Source organism: Sphaeramia orbicularis, chromosome 6 (genome assembly GCF_902148855.1).
Source record: "Sphaeramia orbicularis chromosome 6, fSphaOr1.1, whole genome shotgun sequence".
NCBI lineage: Eukaryota > Metazoa > Chordata > Actinopteri > Kurtiformes > Apogonidae > Sphaeramia > Sphaeramia orbicularis.
In genome coordinates this window covers 31,472,261-31,492,506 of record NC_043962.1, presented here as the reverse complement: position 1 = coordinate 31,492,506, position 20,246 = coordinate 31,472,261, and the positions used below count along the sequence as shown (strand labels likewise).

Sequence of the window (20,246 nt, the reverse complement as noted above, 5' to 3'; positions counted from 1 at the left end):
AGATGGAAGCTCAAAAGACACCAATGATTCTCAGACTTCACTCACACATCTACAAGGCACTTGTTAATCAAATGTAATGAAACTAACTCCAATCACGTCAGTCAAGCTTCTCATGATGCATCGTCCATTAGGGAACAGCAGTGGATTAAGTTAACAGTCCAAACAAATGGTAAATACATCTGTGCAGTCCTGTTTCCTCAGCTTGTAAGCGTTGTAGTGTTGCAGCTGTTTAGTCTCTCTGCAATGATATGGGACATCTGGCTCTCACAAAACAGAAAAACTGCATGACGACCATACTAGTTAAGGTGGGGAAACAGCAATAAAGGGTGACCACAAATCAGAGAGGTTCAGGTAGATAAGCAAGAACTGCACATCCTCATCACAGAAGCATTTATCTTAACTTGTTCGTGATGGGGTGATGGAGTTCTTGACAACTGTGTTTATAATAACCAGGCAGTTGCTACAAACACACTTTCTTTTTATTATGGTGCAGACATCCATTTAATATATTAGAAAACCAACATGTGAAGAAAGGCTACATGGAGTTTTATTTCAAAAAGGGTATTATTCAAGACTAATATTTATACACATATAATATACATGACCATTCTCCCTTGAAAGAGAGGAACTGACAATGAAAAACTATGAAAATAATATCTTTATCAATGGTAATAATTAAAACCATTCATAGCATAATAGGCTTTGACAGAACAGCAAATTCTATAATTGTGCAATGACCTTTGACCTTCAGCTGTGGGTAACTTCTTCCTCTGCTTCTCAAAGAAAAGCAGTGGTGAGAAGGTGCTGCTCTGAACTCAGTTCGTCTGTCTGGAGGACGGGCAAAGCCTCGCAGATCTCATATTGCTTTGCAGAGAGTAAAGTGCTGTGGTCGACTGACCTGGTTCTGCGGTCATTTTTAAGAGCATGGAGTGTGTCTGTGGTCACAAAAATAAAAATGTATGTGGGGAAGTGCATAGGTGGAGAGGTAGGTGGGTTCAAACACTTGCATGTGGAATCAAAACTACCCAACAGCGCTTCATGGACTTTCCCCAATCGTCAAAAAATGTAAAGACAGACCTGGTAAATAGCTTTTTGAAGAGAACTACGCCAAAACCTTTACTGCTTGACAACACATTAGAATGGGACTAACATTATGAGTGGTAAACTCGTGAGTGTGTGAGGTGTTCAAAAAATTAAATACTAAGTGGGAGCTATAAAGACCGAGTGGCCTCCTGTGCTCATGGAATGTGCATCGAGGAAGTATGTGATGCACGCATAGGAATGTGTGTGCATGTTAGTGTTCCCCAGACGCACAGATGTGGATGTCGTGTTCTCTGTGTTGACCAGCCGTGGGAGTTTGGCTGTTGTCATGTCTCATGTTGCTGCTGTGGGAGCCTCAGACCATAGCCACAGACCTTCATGCCACGGGTCGTCCTGTGACAAGCGGTGTTAAGGCACACAAAAACCCCTCCAGCTGTTCGGGTCTATGGTGAGGCATCACAATCCAAGTCAAGCCGTGGTGCTTGTGTACGTAGGACATTCTGTTGCTTCTCTCCCCCTCTCTCGCTCTTTGGCACTGGGAGGAATGTGTGGAAGGAAGGAGTGATGGGGGGCGGGGAGATCCCTGCTCTTCATGTCTCTCTCTCTCTCTCTTCGTCTATTTGGAGAGTTTGCTGATGACACGGATCAGTGCTCCATTTTCATCCTTAAGACGCTGGTTGTCTGCTCTCAGGTCAACCAGAACCTGGTGGTAAAAAATAAGTGCCCATTAACCTCTAGTGACCATGTGTGCTCATAGGAGGACATAACATCTTAGGTTTCATACCCATTATACCTCATTCTTCTCTGCTTAAACCTGTTGTTGTCATTTGTTGGCACTAAATGCAGCCAAAGCAATATATCCCCCCAAAAAAACCCAAAAAAACCAAAAACACAGTATCACGAAACTTTATCAAATCCCTGTGCAGCTGAATCCAAACTAGGAGGAAGCAGATCTTAGCCTCATATACCACATAAATCTGACAACTTTAAGCTATACTTAAAGCTTGGGCATTGCTAATTATAAAGTACTGTAAGGATATTGCAACTTAAATCACTGTGAATGTGTAGAAATCACTGATAGTCTCATTATGTTACAGAGAACAAGGCTGTTCTGCAAAATCTTGTGTGTAGTGCATTACATGTAATGTATCCTGTGCTTGCAAACTAAACACAACTGTTTATGCATCATCTCACGCAGGCCAATAGGTATAACAGACTGATATACAAACAAAAAGAACATTCCTAGTGTGGATAATGGAGTGAGCAAGATGTACTGAGTTACAAACTGTCACACATAAAGGCTTTTAGCTTTGTTTGCCATTTAGTTTGTTGCACAGCCACGTTCAGGCTCGGAACTGAATTGGTTTATGTTCTAAATACTTCTATATCATGGTTAATTTTTTTTACTTTTCAGGTCTGACTAATCAAAAGTAGTAAGGAGAAATTAAAAATGCATGTAAAGTAAAAGCTCAGGTCTTAAGAGGTAAAACACATAAATATTACCGTTTTAACAAATAATGAGAAACTGGATATTAAGATGATGTATTATACCGCTTTCTCACAGGAGACATTTTTACTTGTAGCTGTAAAGCACAGTTTTCCCCTTAAGGCTACAGCTTTTCTTTGTGCTCATTTCATAGTATACCAGGGATCCAGCGTACAGTATAACACTCATATGTAACGCAATAATAACTGTTGTAATTTATTACCCGTATGTTTTTCTCTGCTCTGCCAAAGGATCTAAAAAAAAAAGACCCATTAAAACAAAACAACCATGTGAATGTTGGCAAGCAGGAGTAAAAAGACTAAGAGGATTAGAAAATCAATTTATCCATAAGAAGTCTTTGGAACTGTTGAACTTAAAGGTATGTAATGAATTTTTCATGTTTTTTTTTTTTTTTGCAGAATTCATCATGTGTATCTTTGAAGTCTAAAATGTTAATTATGTTTTCTTTATCATAAAACACTTAAAATATACAGATGGTGTTTTATTTGGGGAAAATCTGCAGTGTTATAGCAACGACTTGTATAATTCACATTAAGTATGTGGGTGAACTAAAAATAAGTAAAAATACTGAAAAGATAATAAAATAAATTAAAAAGCTGATAGGAGCAGAACATTACTTGTCCCACATGGGCACATGCACCTTCAAACACTTGTTATTTTACCAAACCTGAGACAAACAGTGAGTTAAGTGTGAACTCATATTTTGTTATTGGACAGTATCCTAAAAGGAAATAAGCTAGACTGAAAATTCAGCTCCTTACAAACATGTCTTCTTCTTATTTACCTTAAAAACATGCAGTATATTTTAAGTAGGAATACACTAACACAAACATGTCCCATCAGTATATCTGGGAAGAAATGTTTTGTAATGTTTAAAAGACGGTATTTAAAAAGATATTAATAAAGTAATAAAAAATGAATAATGTCATAAACACATCAACAGTAAATGCCTTTCAATGTTTATCTCTTTATACTGTATTACTAGAAATGTCTACCAAGACAAAAGAGTCCACACAGTCACTTATGGATGAAATATGTATTAAAGGGGCGTAAACGGAAACATCTATTTCACAAATAAGGATCCTAATGAATCTGTGAAAAGTAAAATGTCAGGAACAAGATTCTCACACCTGCACAAATGCACAAGCTAGAGCAAAGCTAATCAAGCCAAAGCATGCAGGTGTGACTCTGAAATGTGTCCTCACCTTCAGCTCCTCCTCCAGCTCTGCCATTCGCCGCTCCAGCATCCTCCGGTCCTGATGCCAGGGAAACGTGAAGGGGTGGGAGGGCCAGAGAGGAAGAGGTGTGGGGTAGAAGAAGGGCCACAAAAAGTGGAGTGGAAACCGGTGAGTAAGTGTATAGAAGAGAGATGAGAGCATCAACACACAGCAAGGGTGGCAGTAGTGAAGCAGATGAAGCTACAACAATAACAACAACAGAGCCACTGTCGGCACTTATGCATTACCTTTCTTTCCAGCTCAAGCAGGGCTGAGCAGTCACTGAAGCGCTCTTGTCTCTGTTGGATACAAACAAATCCATAAAATTAACACTTCATCATTAATATTACCTGGTAAGAAGGCTTGAATATTGCATATTTTTACAATTTTTACATCTTAAACTTTGCTCAGACAAAACATTCATGATGAGATGAGTTGAAACCTTTGAAAACCTGCCATTTTACATCAGTACAATTAGAGGAAATGGTGTATTGTTTACATAACAACTACTCTCTTCAGTGCTAATTATTGGCTTTTCAGTAGTTAGTATAATCTAAGTAAATAAAAATCTTACAATACCAATGACAATACTCATGTGTTTCGTCTATTGTTGAAGCTAGTAAAAACAAGACAGCTGAGACTTATAATTTAGAGGAGTTGGTGTTGCTACTAATAAGCAACCTTCTGTACACATTTCACCAGGGAGCAGCTGATAACAATGTGCAACATGTGAACTACAGCCCATAAATACTGAGAAAAACATAACTCACTCTACAAGACTATGTTCTAAAACCAGCCACTGGCGACTGTGTCTTAAATACACATGTTATTTCTGGTCTCTCAATCAAACCAATAACAAAACACATAGTAGTAGATGATGTCATATTGTAGCATGGAATCATAGGAGTTGTTGTTTTCATGACAACTGCCAGTGAATATTTATCTGATGTGACACAGGCAGAAACTATGTTTACAATGAAGGTAATGTATTACAACTACTGGAGCTGAAATCAAGGGGAAACAAAACAAAATGCAAACCTTATTCTGCAACTCTCCTCTCTGTCCAATTCAAAAGACTAAATTATACAAACAGATAACCTGATGATACAGTTTCATGTTGCTATGAAAAAGTAAAACCAAAGTGTCATTGTTATGGGGGCCGCCATGTTTTGTCAGAAATAGCAAATTAAAGCTGTTAATCACATATCTGTTCCCAAAACCATTCTGAAAACCCCCATGAGAAGCCAAAATCTTGTAAATAAACTGAAGAGTTCACACAGAAGTTTTGTTTGGTGTCAGAACACCTGAAGAATATATTTTACAATATGCTGAAAGGTAATTTTGGCCCACATCACATTAGGTTTGGTAACAGTGATGTATATTCATGTTATGGCATTTTGTTGTAATGAAACTGTCCCAAGCAACTTTAATGTTAACATTATTAAAGGGGAATTTACGACAGGTGAACAAATGAAAAGGGATGTTAAACTGAATAACATTTTGGATTTACTCTTTAATCCAATCCACTTTACATAGCACATTTAAAAAACACAAGGTTGCCAAAGTGCTGTCCAATGCAAAAGACACACAAAACAAAAAGACACTAGAAGCGAGAACCAAGACCACACAATACTAATGCTGGGTTAAACGCCAAGGAATAAAAGTGACCTTTAAGCCGAGACTCAAAAGTTTCCAGAGAAGGAGCCATTTTTACATGGGTGGGTAATCCATTCCACAGTTTAGGTGCCAGCACCGAGAAAGCTCAGTCACCTCTAGTTTTTATCAGCCTTGTTTTCGGCATGACAAGGTGAAACTGGTCTGTGGACCTCAGTACCCTAGAGGTCAGAGATGTACTGAGGTGCCGAGCCATAAAAGGATTTAAAAACAAACAGTAAAATTTAAAAATTTATCCTAAAAATCAACAGGCAGCCAGTGAAGAAAAGCCAGGATGGGAGTGATATGCTCATATTTACATGCACCGGTTAGAAGTCGAGCAACCGCATTTTGGACTAACTGTAGGCGTGCAAGGGACCTGTGGTTGACTCCAGCATATAACGCATTACAGTAGTCTAGCCGATAAGTAATAAAAGCATGAATCACAGACTCAAAATTTTTAAAAGATAGGACCGGTTTAATTTCAAATAAAAGCCGTAAATGATAAAAACTGGACTTAAATACAGAATTTATCTGTTTATCGAGTCTAAAATCAGTATCCATTTTAAAACCAAGATTGGTAACAATCGGTTTAGCAAATCATTACAAGGGACCCATATTTAAATACACAAGTCAACAAAAACAAATGACATAAGCCTAGTTAGTGTTTGTAATGTTACAAATTACAACTGTTGTGTATGTGTGCTGTCACCTGTGTGGCCTTCTCCAGGTCCAACCTGGTCTGATTGACAATCCGTTGAGTGTCCTGCAGCTGCAACTGGAGCTGACTGTTTTCTCTGGACACCTCTTCAAACAACTGACACATGAGCACAAAAGTGAAAAACTAGGACATTTAAAAAGGTATGTGAGAAACTGTGTGACCTTATTATCAGTTCTTTATGCTGACCTTCTTAAAATCCTTGGTCTCAGAGCCTCCTCCTGGACCACAGTCATTACACGATAGGTCTGACCTGCATGGATGAGAGCAGAGGTCAGAGATAGTGCTATCATTTTGACTTTGCAGACAGAATGAGGAAAGAAGGCTCATGGTAATGGCCAAAGGCTAGAGTCATACCTGGAACGTAAGTGTTGGTCCGTCTGTGAGCAAGAACAAGAAAACAAGTTATGCTCAGCATCTTAGGTTACAGTCCAAAGAGACCATAAATAAAGACAAACACACACCTGTGGATCCAGCCCACTGCCTGAGAACTCTTCCTCTCCACTGGGATCATTGTCATCACTCTGTAGATAACACACACACAGCACAGCATGTTCTAATAAAACTCCAAGATAAAGTTTCCAACACACCTAGTATTGTTTTAACACTTTCGCTACGGCTCACGTGTACTTGTGCACTTACATCTGATATTTTGAGTGGGCATTAAAGCGAAACAGTTATGGCATAAACCAAGTGACTGGACTTTGTCAAAAAAAGTTGAGTATGGGTCGCTGGACACGTCTCACCTTCAACAGCTGTGAGACAAGTGACTTTAAAGCGAAGTTTTCAAAAGTTGCCTGCTTTGTCAGAACTTCAGAAAAAGGTACTCCTATCTTTTGATTGATTGATATCTTTATTTTGATCATGTAAATGACAATTTAGAAACAGAAAAGCAAATAAATGATAATCAAGAGAATGAGAAAAAAACAAAACGGTAACTTAAAACTGCAATGTCTTAAGCCTCAAAATTTACATGAGCGAAAAAGAGCAGGAAGAAGTATAAACTTATCTAATCCCACCCCTTCAACTAAAAGTATTCAATTTTTTTAGAAAAAGGAAAAAAAAACACCTTAAGTAAGCATCTGAGAATCTGCAAAAATGTTGTTTATGGAAAGATAGCAAACGGTTTGGCTCCATCAAAGATGTGAAAGTAGTAGCAGATAAGCTACAGCTAGTGAAGCTTTCAAAAGGTGGAAAAAGTTAATTTAGCATTAGCGCATAACACAGATTAGCACCAAGTACAGATCTTTATCAGCACAGTGGTCAAGGGCACTGGCGGGAGAAATAACCTATATGTACTGGTTTGTCATGACTGGAAAACTACCATTTAAAAACAAGTAGGAATCTGCGCGGTGTGGAGAGAACACAGAAACTCAACATACAACGAATGGAACCCAGAATCTTCAAACCAGTGAGGTGGAGGTGCTAACAACTACACCACTGTGCCACAATTTAGCTTAGCTTATCTTTAAAAAGGCAAGTTTTTGGTGAACAAAAGTCATATTCAGATCTTGTCAGTAAATGTTTGATTGAAAATGACCATTAAAAATAAGATGAATGGTGTGAAGGTCATTTCCAATAGGTGCAAGATGGCCACGTTCAATTTGAGACAACACTACCCTGTTGAATTCCAAACACTGTACGAGTAAATCCAGAATGTAAACAGTGTATACATGTAAGTGTATCAACAGAGAGAGGAGTGTTATGTTCACCCAGGTTTCTCAATGGTAGTTTGTGTTTACCTCTCCAGTCCTCTGTGCCTTCCTTCTGGCCCGAGCCTGTCTCCTTTCCCTGCGCTCCCTGGCCCATCGTTCCGTCTCACTCTCCCCTGTACCAGCCTCAACATCTGGAATAAAGCCGTGAAGCAGTTACTTTATACCATTCTATAAAGAACCGGTGTGGAAAAAGGTGAAGTTATGCTGCGTACCTCTCTTGTCGGATGTCTGAGGCCGTGGGGTGCCAGCGGGCTGCGTCAGGCCCAGTAGGTCAGACTTCTGCAGACTGGCAATACGAGACCTCCAGCTCACTTCCTGTAAATACAATCACCCGCTGTGTGACGTCACATGACATTATATCAGAGAGAACACAGGCACGCAAGTCTGAATGACTGCTCTTACCCCTTCCTCTCCCTTCTTAGCTTTTGCTTCCTTCTCTTTTTCCTTCTCATCTTCCTCCTTCTTCTCTTTCCCTTTGTTTTCCGTCTTCATGGTCTTCATGGTCTTCTCTGCCTCCTGTAGATCTGTGAGTGTCACCCCCTAAATAAGAGACGCAACACCAACATTTTACTCCTGAGGATGATACAGTCAACAAGGTATAGGACTGAAGGATAATTTATCAGAACTGAAAAGCAACATCTATACCTGAGTGGAGCGGCGGGACTGTCTTGCATGTCGGGAGCGAGCTTTCCTCTGCGCCTCTGCTTCTTCGTCTCGCACGGGTGTCAGATAGGACCTACATGAGTCCAATCACACAATATAAACTCTGTCACTGTAAAACAGCAGCTTCAAAACAAGAGTATAATGTGGAAGTATCAAAATATAATGATAAATTAGGTGATTTGTAAAATAAATAAATAAATAAATTTAAACCAATTTCATCAAAACAGTGGTGATATAATGAAAACAGATCCATGTTTCATTGTTTCCCTACTTAAATTCAGCACCCAGCTCAATTCTGTTATTCATCATCTAAGGAAAGTAGCCTCAAGCAGTGATAAATTACATACATACTTGACTGACATTTTATTTAGAAGGTTTTTCTGTAACATTCATCAAACTCAATGTCCAACTGACGTTTTCTTATTTTCAAGGCTTTGTCATCATTTCATGACTGTTTCAGTCAAATTGGTTTTATATTAATGATATCACCTGATCACACATTCTATATATCTTTTTTTTTTTTTTTAATTTTACATGCATTTTCATTGCTTCAAACGCTCACACACAACATTCATAATACACAGACTTAACTCACTTGCGTCTTTGCTTGGCCTCGGGTTCGCCTGTGGTTGTGTTACCAGAGTTAGAGGTGGTGACAGCAGGCTGATCCTTCTTTTCTGTCTGTTCCTGAGGAAGTCTGAAATCAAAAGAGATAATATCCTGCTGTTGGATCTCAATGAGAAGTAAAAAAAAAAAAAAAAAAAAAAAAAAAAAAAAAAAAAAAAAAAGATTCACGCAAAAAGAAGTATAAAAATAAAAATACCTCTGGGCTAAAACACTATTAAGGCGGCTGAGGCCAGCAGAGCTCGTTCCTGTGCTGGCTGAGGTTACGGTGGGGTCATCCAGTCTCTTTCCATAAGATGCACTGCCAACACGACAGACCTCATTCAACATTTCAAACAAAACGCTACTTTTCAGAGCCACAAACACAAGTTAGTATTCACTGCTGTGGGGAATGCAACAAACGGTGACACGGCACAAACAATCACACAAACAGGATGGTAAACAAATGCGAGTGAGGCGGTGAGCAGCATGACTGACCTGTGAGGCAAAGAGGGGTGGGAACTAGTGAAATCATTCCCTGATTGACTGTGAAGGCGCCGGGTGTAAGAAGAGCTACGGCTTAGCCAGCTGAGAGACAGACAGGGTGACAAGGGCACATATGCAGTGACTCAGAAAAACAGATTACGGTTTCACAAGCGCAGAAGCATATGCGAGCGCAGACCCACCTGTTGGAGTTGTCAGGGCTGCTGTCTGGAATACTGAAAAGTCTGCGTGTTGGGATAGGCGGTACACGAGCAAGCCTTGGCTCCTGCAAATGAGACTGAGATCAGTTCATCATTTATATGACTCAGCAAATGGAAGCTGTAAAAGAAACCTTTATTTGACCCGTCATGTTGGATTTATAGACCAACAGTTGTACTTTCATGGTTGTATAAATCCCTGAATCATGTGAGCGCCTGTACCTTAGTGTCGGCCTCAGAGCTGAGGCGAGGACTAGAGGCAGAGCGGGTCATGCCGAGCCCAGACTCTGCAGGTCTGCTGGAGTCCTGGCCAGAGTCGGACAGTCCAGCTGAGCCCAGAGTCACCGAGCTGCCGGCCTTCCTCAGAGACGTCCTCCAGGAGCCTGGGGCCTCAGTGGATGCAGGCTTGCTTGGTTCCTGTCACAGAACCAGCAAATGTCACAGTCTTTGTTTTCATGCAGCAGAACCAGAGCCAGAACCTTCCGTATTATTTGACTTTAACATGTATATTACCTTTTTTAGCTGACTTGTAGCGGTACTCGTCGACATGGAGGTAGGAAGGAGGCCGGTGGTATTGCGTTTGTTGTTCAAGTTGTTTATCATCTCTCGGTTTTTCGCTTTCTCTGCAACCGAGCAAAGTTCAGCGATTAATAACTCACTAGTGACATCATAAAAGTCATAAAATTAATCTCTAAGCATGTGAGATATTTCCTATTGTTCTCTTTGACACACAAAACACCATCTCCATAAAAACGACATCAGCAGCTTCTATCACCTGACTCTGCATCACTCTCTGATTCGCTCTCCTCCTCCGAGCTGGAGCTGCTGGAGGCCTTGGCCTGGCTCTGAGTCTGGCTCTGTCCCGTCTGGCCTTCCTCCTCCTCGTCCTCAGCTGGGCTGCTCTGCAGGGCGGGAGGAGGGTGCTTCTCCCGCTCATGGAGGCAGATCTTTTCCTTACTGCTCATACGAGAGATAGAAGTCCTGCAGGGGCGGGGCCAAGGTGGGGTGGAACAACAGGTGGCATGCAGGGAGCTTATCAGTGAGGACACTCATTCCATGTGCAGCCAATTAGAGCAAGCATGCGCCAATCAACCAAACAGTGGGTGGGACGGTGGGTCACTTCCTGTGATGCCATGTGTACCATTTCTTTTAACACTACACGAAGGATTGCAGTCGAATGGTCTTTTTTGCTTAAGGACGTTTCAGAGTGAGTGAAATGGGCCGGAAGTATTTAAGTGGCAGCCATTATATCACTAGTCAAACTCTGAAAATGCAACAGCAAAGTGCTTCACTGCTTCATTTCATATCTCATTTAGCACAAGACACACTGGATCACCCTTTACAAATGAAATGATTTGTCCAGTAATTTATTAAATAACTACTTAATTCATTGTTTTACCAATTTTCTTTCATTCTTGATCCCATCATGTGCCTTTTTTCTTCCTTTTTTTGTCTGAACCTTGAGCTACTTCATGACAACACATATAATGATATATAATTACAGAGGTTTGTGTAAGTGCAGTCCGATTGTTTTTGCACTGTGGCCCTTTCCTTTTGAATTCACATCTTTTGTTGATTTCACAAAAAGAAGTGCTCAGGAAAAGGTGAAGGACATAATTGTATTGACTATTCAACTGCAACCCCAATAAAATCAAGTTTAGCCAACAGCTTTTTCCCCAACTATTCTCCATGTTTTATAATGCAGACTCTGCTCAAACCTCAACAGATACAAGAGCAAGAGAGCATCCACGCAAAAGAGCAAACAACTGCCATGTCCCAAATCCACACTAAATTCTACACACTAATGCATACTGCATCACCTTGCATTCATTTTTGCAGTTACTGCAAATGAAATTATTTTCTTATTTGTAATTTACTAACAGGAAATGTTACAATACTTGAAGGAAAATAAAAAAAAATACAATATGAATACAACATAATTTTTCACCTGTTTGTTTATTTGACACATCTATCTTAAAGTTCTGAAAATCTTTACTAAGCTCTGGGAGGGCTGAGCAATAAGAAAATATTAAATATGTATATCACAAGAATGTAAACTACCCTTTGTATAATGTACAGTGTCACCCATGACTTTAACTCTGTGTTTGACCATTGTGGGCAATAACGCTACAATATATTAGTAAGGAGGATTGCTTTTTATTACTTTTCTCCAGCAAGTTCCTGAATTTACTCAGGTATTCTTCTATATATTCAGGACACATATCCAGAAAATGTTTGTAGTCTTAATTTCAAGAAAATGGGTAATTCAAAACATCTATTCAAACCATAATATATACAAATATCTCAAAATGTCTAGATCTTTGTTTCATATTTTGCCTAGTATAGTTATATTAAATGCTTTTAACAATATTAAAATAAATGTAACAAACCATTTTCTTTGGTTGCCAATCAATCTCTACAAATTCTAACAACTATCAAGAACCTAAGCTCACAATGTCATTAACTTCTGTGTCTTTTGTTGTTATTTTACTGTAAAGTCAAATTCTCATATAGAAAATATTTCCGTCTTTAGATGACTGAACGATTTAAAATGATGACTGACTATTAGTTTTATTTTTGCCTAATTTACTTTCTTTTACTTCCTTTTCATCATTCTTCTTCGGTAAGGTAGCTACACTCTTCCAGAGTAAGCAGGACACATTTTTTCTCCATAATTGGCATGGCAGTGTAGGGCAAAGTCACACATTGCTCCTAAAGTACGCAGTGTTTTTACATATTCAAATGAGAATACCTCCCAAACTGAAAATTACTGTATTTGTATTTAGTATGAAACTGGGACGCAGATCATCACTGACTGTGACATTAGTCCAGTAGTAACATGGTTCAGAGGATGGCTGGGACTGTTAACATCATACCTGCATGCTGGTACTGGGATTTACTAGGATTACTGGGATTCAGCTGGGGAACAGCTCAGCGTGTGCCTGCAAACACACACACAAACACACACACGCGCACACACACACACACACAGACAAACACATGCCCACACACCAACACACTGGCACTGACCTGCGTGAGCGGAGTGGTACCATGGAGATTGGCGGGCTGTTCTCTATAACAGGAGTCTGTTTCTCCTTCTCTGTGCGTAACTGAAGAGGAATATAAACACCCATAAACACAGAGAACGTTCGCTGCTCTAACACCATAAATCATATCAGGTTTATCTAACAGAGTGAGAGAGTTGCACAGGCTGTGTGGAGGCAGACTCACAGCGTTTTGTTTCTTCTGTAGCTCCTCCAGAGTGTCCACGAGGTTCTCATCAGCAACATCTAGAGGTGTTTGGCCCTACAAGGACATCCGCAGCATACAATCAGTCATGGCAAGAAATAAAGGTCTCAATCACACAGTTTATGTCAAGGGAGGGTTATTTGCGTAAGGGTGTGATGCGTGTTTTTCAGCGCTCACCACATTGTTGATGGCACCCATATCGCACATGTTGTCAGCGAGGAGGCTGCACACCTCCTCCTGTCCCCAGTGAGCTGCTGCATGCAGGGGCGTCCACCCGTCACTGTCCCTGCTGTCCACGTCGACCCTGCACTGCAACAGCACTCTGGCCAGGAAGAGAGGCGAGAAAACACACAACAAAGAGAGATGAGCACGAGGGGACAAAGCTGAGGCGATATCAGAATAATACAGAAGCAAACAAGTTGTCATCAGTCGCATGTGTGTGTGAACTAATCCTCACTTGAGGACTTCGATGTAGCCTTTGGCAGCAGCTACATGCAGAGCAGTCGCCTTGGTGTTTGGGTGAGGTGTGAGAGTGCCACCTCCTGCCAACACCGCTGTGGCATCCTGGAGCATGATCCTCTCCTCCTCCTTTCTGGCTTTGTCCACGTCGATTCCTGAACACACAAAGACCATACATTACAACCATAAATATTTAAACTAAATTTAAAAAAAAAAAAAAACATCTACAACGCATACTTATGTAACACTGCAGCTCACAGTCTATTATTTTATATGCCATGGTTGTTTTAGTTTAGTGAAAGATGTTAATAATATGTGCATTGCAGTGATAAAGCATATATGTCTGGAGCCTGGGGACACTTCAGTACTGTACAACACACACATAAATATCTATAACACACCGACTCTTATCTTGTTTCTCTACATAATCTTGTTTTTCTGAGCTTGAGAGGTGTTTTAACTGAAGTCAAAGCTGTTAAGAAAAACTAATCCTAATTACACGACATGTAACTCAAACCTTCTTACCTAAAAAACAGCTAATTATGGACACTGTACCTGTCTTTTGTCAAACATTAAAAAGGAATCAGATATACACATGCTTGAATTTCATAAGAAAAGCCAGGATACTTCTAATATAACATCTTAAAACTGGCCTCTACAATAAAGGTGTTTAAGTGCCAGGATAGCGACAACATATACTTATATAATTTCAGACAGAAGGACATGTTGATCAAGATGTTGGTGTTATACCAGAGATCAGCAGAATTATTTTATCTACAATTCACTGATAAGAAATGTTAGTCTGGTAAATGGCCATTCCTTTCATTACAATGTTAGAAACATTTAACTAATAGTAATAGAAATGCCCACCAATGTTTCAAAAATCAAAGGAAACAACCTAAAACAGCTTCTATAAAAAAGTCAGATATTTATGTTGAAAACAATTGAGTTTTTATATTTAAGAAGCTAGAAACAGAAAATATGTAGCTTGAATGTCAAAGGCAAACAGGATATTGATTTTATTTATTTTATTTGTCTGTCTGTGTATGAGGATGTGACAAATGTAATTCACCAACAGATAAATGGGTCTTAATGAAATTTGATATATTGGATTTATATCTAGAACCCATTAGCTTTCATCTAGAAGTAATTACATTTGTACAAGTAATTCCATTTGGTGACTTCTTTCTCAAAAATTAACGAAATGGAATGCCATCCCAGTTTTGCCATTATAGGAGATGGATCCACGTGCTGGATTTGTGCATCTCTTGACTGCATTTTTTGTCGAAAAAAGACAGACCATTTGAGAACTGATAACATTTTTTTTTTTAGAAAATCTGTGATAATAATCCTGATCAAGGACACTCTGCTAAAAAGTGACAGTGCTTGCTCCTGCTTTATCACTATCAAGTACAGTACGAGTTTACACTTAACAAACCAAACAGATTGCTCAACAGTTTTACACAAGGTGCAACATGGGATTGTATCTGTGGTGAAGGTGTCAGTATAACCAAACAGGAAGTCCTGACCTTGTTTTTTGATTTCGCCTTTGAGCAGTCTCTCCATGGCGTCTTCAGTGGCCACATCCAGAGGAAGCTCTCCTTCACTGTTCACTGCCCCAACATGAGCACCATGTTCTATCAGATACCTACAAACAGAAAAATACAGTGAAAATAGACAAATGAAAAGACAACGATTAACATATGGTGATTAACATATGTTGTATGTGCAATGTATAAACTTCACAATTTGCTATGGGACTGAGGCTCTTCAATGACTACGTAAATGGTCATGGTGGTATTGTGGTGATGGTCAACACCCACTTTGCAATCTGGATGAAGCCACAGGAGGCTGCAGCGTGCAGAGGAGTCCAGCCCTCGTTGTCCCCTCGGTTTACGTCACTCCCACTCTCCACCAGAAACTGCACCATCTCAGCATTTTCATCAATACAGGCCTGCCAGAGGACACACAACCACATGATGGACTGCTATACAACTGTTTATTGTTTGCTGTTTATCGAAATCCGCAGCATGCACATTAACAAACACAAAACAGACGGCAGACCTCTGTTAGAATTTAGTTTTTGTACAGTAGTGAAGGTTTCTGACCCACTTCACTTTCGTTTGTTTGAATGACAAAACTGCAGACGCTTACAAAATCTATTAAATTGAAGTAAAGCACTGGGGGTAAAACAATGACTACTGTGTCCACTTGTTGTAATGACTTTCTGTTAAGTGGACTGCTAAAAGCCCTCAAGTACTTTCCAAAACAGTCATTTTGTGGCATGACTGAAACAGCACATCTATTTAGCTGCATTTCCTGAGGCGAGGTATTGCTAAGTTTTCAGCGTGATCCAACACAAGTCCCAAGATGAATCCCATGAGGACCTCATGGTGTTATGGCAGGATTTTACTTCGAATAAGCTAATATTTATCTGAGAACCCTGAGAGGGAAGGATTTGTGTATAGAACCCCTGGTCTTCACTCCTAAAGATAAAACTCTTTGAAAAAAGAAGATAGAGTCTAAGCCTGTTTCTGGTACAAATGGACTTGTTTTGAGTGTTTTCAAGGAGGAAGTGATACTCTTGAAACAAGTTGACATGTTCTGATAGTTGCATGAAACAGCACTCCTGCTCAATGGGCTACTGCAAAGATTTAAGTCACATGTTTGGTGCATACAGTCATTGAAAATGCATGTTATAATATGTCCAAGGTCTGGGTTGTTACCACCTTTGAATTGCTGGTTATGTTCAAAAGCTGTTAATAGGTACATATTATACAGATATTTACTTAACAATTTACCATAAACCAATGAAAAGAAACATTTTTCTCATTTAAGAAGTCTTTAGGCACTTTTGGTTGATAACTGACGTAATTAATCATTAGATTTAAGTTTTCTCAAACAGACCACACAGCAGGGTTCAACATCTGACATCAGTTCAGTGTGTTACTAGTTGTCACATCTAGAAATCAGAACCTGAATACCCCTTGCCTCACCCTCCCCTACACTGGCTGCAAACAACGCTGGCCTTTTAGTTAAGAGGATATCATATGAGTTGGTAGGTGACCATAACTCACCATAATGCAAGGTTGTTGCCTGCCATGAAACAGAAAAAAGGGAACAAGAAGAAGCATATCCATGTTTCTGTGGAGGAGAACCTGCATCTTCTGTGGACATAAATGATTCATTCTAAGGCAACTGAAAAACAGTGGTTCTCATTTCCACTCAAAATGATAATTATGAAGGGTATATTTCATTTCTGCACTTACATGCCCTTCACTCCTTTAGCACTTCATAGGTAGTAATGAAATTACAGCAAAGACTACAGTTAACTGTTGTGGCAAAGATAAGAAAGAAACAGATCACTAACTCCTTAGTAGGATGCACCTTAATAACTGATTAGTTAGCCAAAATAATAAGCATAATCAACAGTTTTTTGGGGGGTTAGAAGGAGGTGAGGATATACGTATTTTACTTCATAGAGATGCAGAATTAATGCTTTTAACACCATTTCTGCCTGAGTGCTGAATAGGTCTAAGTAAAGTCTGAAAAAGTGTTTTAAAAAAATAAATGGCATACCTGTGCATCACCCACTCCTCGGCTGATAATTTATGATTATTATTATTATTACTATTATTATTATGGTTTGGGTGGAGAGCATATGTTAACAATGATAACAGACTTAAATTGGTTTGACTATTCAACTTCAAAAAGTTACTTAAATACCCATCCTACTCCTTTGCTATTTCCAACATCAAGTGTGTAATTCTTTCATCAAACCACAAGATGATGACAGTGAACTAAAATAACTAAGTAACCAAATGTGACGTTGTCTCTTAGAAAACAACATCCTCCCGTTTGTCTGCACAATGCCAGTGTCTGCTGCCACACACAACGTGTCCATCAGGCCGTCTTAAGCCACCTAAGAGGCTTTGCTTTTGGGCTAAATCAACTGGTCACAAAGCTGCTATAAGTCTCCAACCTCCTCCATAATATGAGATCATTAGCAAGGTAGTCTGGTGGGTAAAACAAAGGCACTGTCATTTTAAGAACCTGAGAAACAGCTTGTAGTGCACTCCAGAGCCAGAACTGCACAAGTAAAATGCAGAAGCGGGGGGGAGGCCTGCTGAACAAGTGGGTGCTCCAAACTGAATGAATGAATAGAGGGCACTTCTGGCACCCTGTGTGTTATAAGGGTGCACACACAGCCACCCAGCAGACTCCTTCACTTGGTCATCAAGTGACTCATTGTGGATTGCCTTTGACAACAGCAGCTTGTGCTGTTTGAGGAATGTTTTCCATTTCTTCATCCGAAATCCCTAAAGTCCCCACCATGGGGAATTGGCAAAGTGAAGGAGAAAGAGAGAAGAAGAGAAGGAGGAGGAGGAGGGGGCCAAAGGAGAGTTAAAGTCATAGTCAAGAAGACAGAAAGGCTTTGGATGGAGAGGATGGAAAGTTTGGAGAGTGTGGGCCTATATTTAATTCTGGTTGCCAAGCAACCTGTGAGCAACAGGGGAGAAATTGATGGAGGGCAGGAGAGGGACCACAGTGGGTGATGGTCTGAAATGTAGATTGACCAAATGAAGGCACAAAGCAGACTATAAAGACAGGAACATCCTCACTACTCATCTGGATTGGCTGCCGCAAAACAAGGGGGGGAAACACCAATCATCTTTAAGCATATCTGTGCAGCTGCACCACCATTCAGCTCTAGTGGGCAAGAAAATGAAAAGCACATGATCTAAGATGACAGGCAGACTTAAGATATCATAACTTTAAACTTTTATCCCTCTGACTATGTGTTCACTGGATGCAACGAGACAGAAATATGTTTAAGACACGCGGTATCATAAAAGCAGGGGAAATACTGCATCTCTGGGCTCTGGTGTGACAGTGATGTTGTCCAGACTGCTCCTCCGTGTTATGACTGAAGTCAAGGGGAGGGAGGGACCATCAGGCTGAGCTGCATGAAGGACTGCAGCCTCTCTGGGACAATCATATAGTTTATAAAGCTATACATAAACTGAAACAAAAACCGAAACTTCTATCACCCTCAGTTCCCCTAGTAGCTCTGAGTTTCGATCAGACTGCCTTTACCTGTTGCTTCAGAGAAACCTGTTGATCAAATGATGAAAATGTCCCTGGTTTCAATGACCTACAATTTTGTGAGACTACAGGGGCTGTCTGTCACCAGTTTGCAGGTCAGAGTCTAGAAGTGTTTGAAAACATCCCACCGGCTCCTCTCACAGCTAGTCTTATCCCCTATCCGCCTTTGTGCTAGAAAAAGAAGCCCGTAACTTCCACAGCGAAGATGACCCAAAACCTAAACAGAACAACCAGCCTAATAAACCAGGGCTCACTGTGTCTGTCCACACGGGCCGTGGAGGATTCTGGGACTTTACAAACAAATGATAAAGTAATGGGCTTGTTTTAGTCTGCAGGAGCTGTTGCATTCACTTAACGGAAATGTGAAGTTAACCTTAGTGATTCTTTTCTCTGAGGATCATCAACGGATAAACTTTGCGCTGCCGCTAAGGGACTTAGCGGTAACTGTGTTTTCCGCAGGCGCAGATGAGCTCAGTGCTTTCTACCGTTAGTCGCAGAGTACACTTAAACTTTGTACCTGATGCAGTGCTGTCAGTCCGTCTATGTTGGCGTGGTTTATGTCAGCTCCCTGTCGGAGCAGCACCGCCACCTCCTCCCGATCTCCAGCGGAGCAGGCGGCCATAAACACAGCTCCTTGGGCGAACCGGACTTTCGCTCGCCGCGTACCGGAACCGCTCGATAATTCCCGGGCCTCCGACCGCGTCCGATCCGTCTCCGAGCCCAGCCATCGCTGCAGCTGATCCTGCCGTCGCTGTTTGGCAGCTTCGGACCGGGAATGGTCAGTGGCGGCCATCTTCCCTGGTCTGTCCCGGACAGATTCAGCTCATGGTACGAGGAGAAGCGGAGTGGTTGGTTTGGATTGAGCCTCCCCCGGGCTGTGCCCTCTGGTGGACAGACACACACTGAACACGACGAGCTGAACTTCACCACGAACTCCTGACTGAGAGTTGGTAGTCATATGCTGCCTTCAGGAGCCGTGGGGAATGTGAACTTCAGAGACAGAGTCGCAGTTCCACGAATACAGAACCACAAAAATAAATCAAAGACAAGAATCAGAATCATATCAAAGGAATTATAAACTCACTCACTCACAAACAGGCTCTTACTGAAACTTTGGATTGAATTTTCTTAATATGTTTCTATTCATATATTTTATTCCGACAACAATGTCATGGATTATAACCAGAATAAAACTACCCATCACTACTTTGAGCCGAATAATACAAATGCAGTAAAAAGTGTCAAATAGGAGTCTTTTGAATAAAGCAGGTATGACCAGAACCATGAAACATACTCAATGAATATCATTATTAATGTATGGTCGCAGGGGAACTAATCTGTCCGATATTTATGAAGGCATCTTCTGCGACAGTCCGGGAAATGTCTTACTCAAAAACATATGTGAATTTATTGTTTATCTGGGTCATATTTGGTCTCTTTGGTAAACTTTTTGATAGTAGCATTTTCAGGGACAAGAGTTTAGTAAAGACAACTAAATAAAAAACAAGAAAATGATATGAATGTGAGTGTTGTATTTTGGTTTGGAAGCGTATGACGAATGATGTAGGGGAATCCCAATATGTGGGGTTAGGTGGCTGCCTTTCTTCAGTCTTT

At 40.4% G+C, this 20,246-nt stretch overlaps 1 protein-coding gene across 2 annotated transcripts; it reads right to left on the bottom strand.

The window, feature by feature from the left end:
• Positions 1–461: 461 nt before the first annotated feature.
• LOC115420481 (protein phosphatase 1 regulatory subunit 12A) lies at positions 462–19,531 on the bottom strand. Of its 2 annotated transcripts, XM_030135728.1 has the most exons (25): positions 19,150–19,531; positions 15,350–15,480; positions 15,056–15,174; positions 13,525–13,681; positions 13,245–13,389; positions 13,050–13,124; positions 12,849–12,928; positions 10,594–10,799; positions 10,332–10,441; positions 10,041–10,235; positions 9,804–9,886; positions 9,616–9,705; positions 9,338–9,439; positions 9,110–9,211; positions 8,497–8,587; positions 8,254–8,391; positions 8,064–8,166; positions 7,879–7,982; positions 6,601–6,660; positions 6,494–6,516; positions 6,326–6,389; positions 6,131–6,235; positions 4,014–4,064; positions 3,754–3,804; positions 462–1,744 (listed from the first exon to the last, which is right to left on the bottom strand). In XM_030135728.1, exons 1-25 carry the CDS (start codon positions 19,423–19,425, stop codon positions 1,658–1,660), a joined length of 2,748 nt encoding a protein of 915 aa, XP_029991588.1. In that variant the 5' UTR covers positions 19,426–19,531; the 3' UTR covers positions 462–1,657. The 2 variants fall into 2 exon arrangements, with proteins under 2 accessions (XP_029991588.1, XP_029991589.1); XM_030135729.1 differs by lacking the exon at positions 9,616–9,705 and having other exon boundaries at positions 19,150–19,530.
• Between the last annotated feature and the right edge of the window lie 715 nt (positions 19,532–20,246).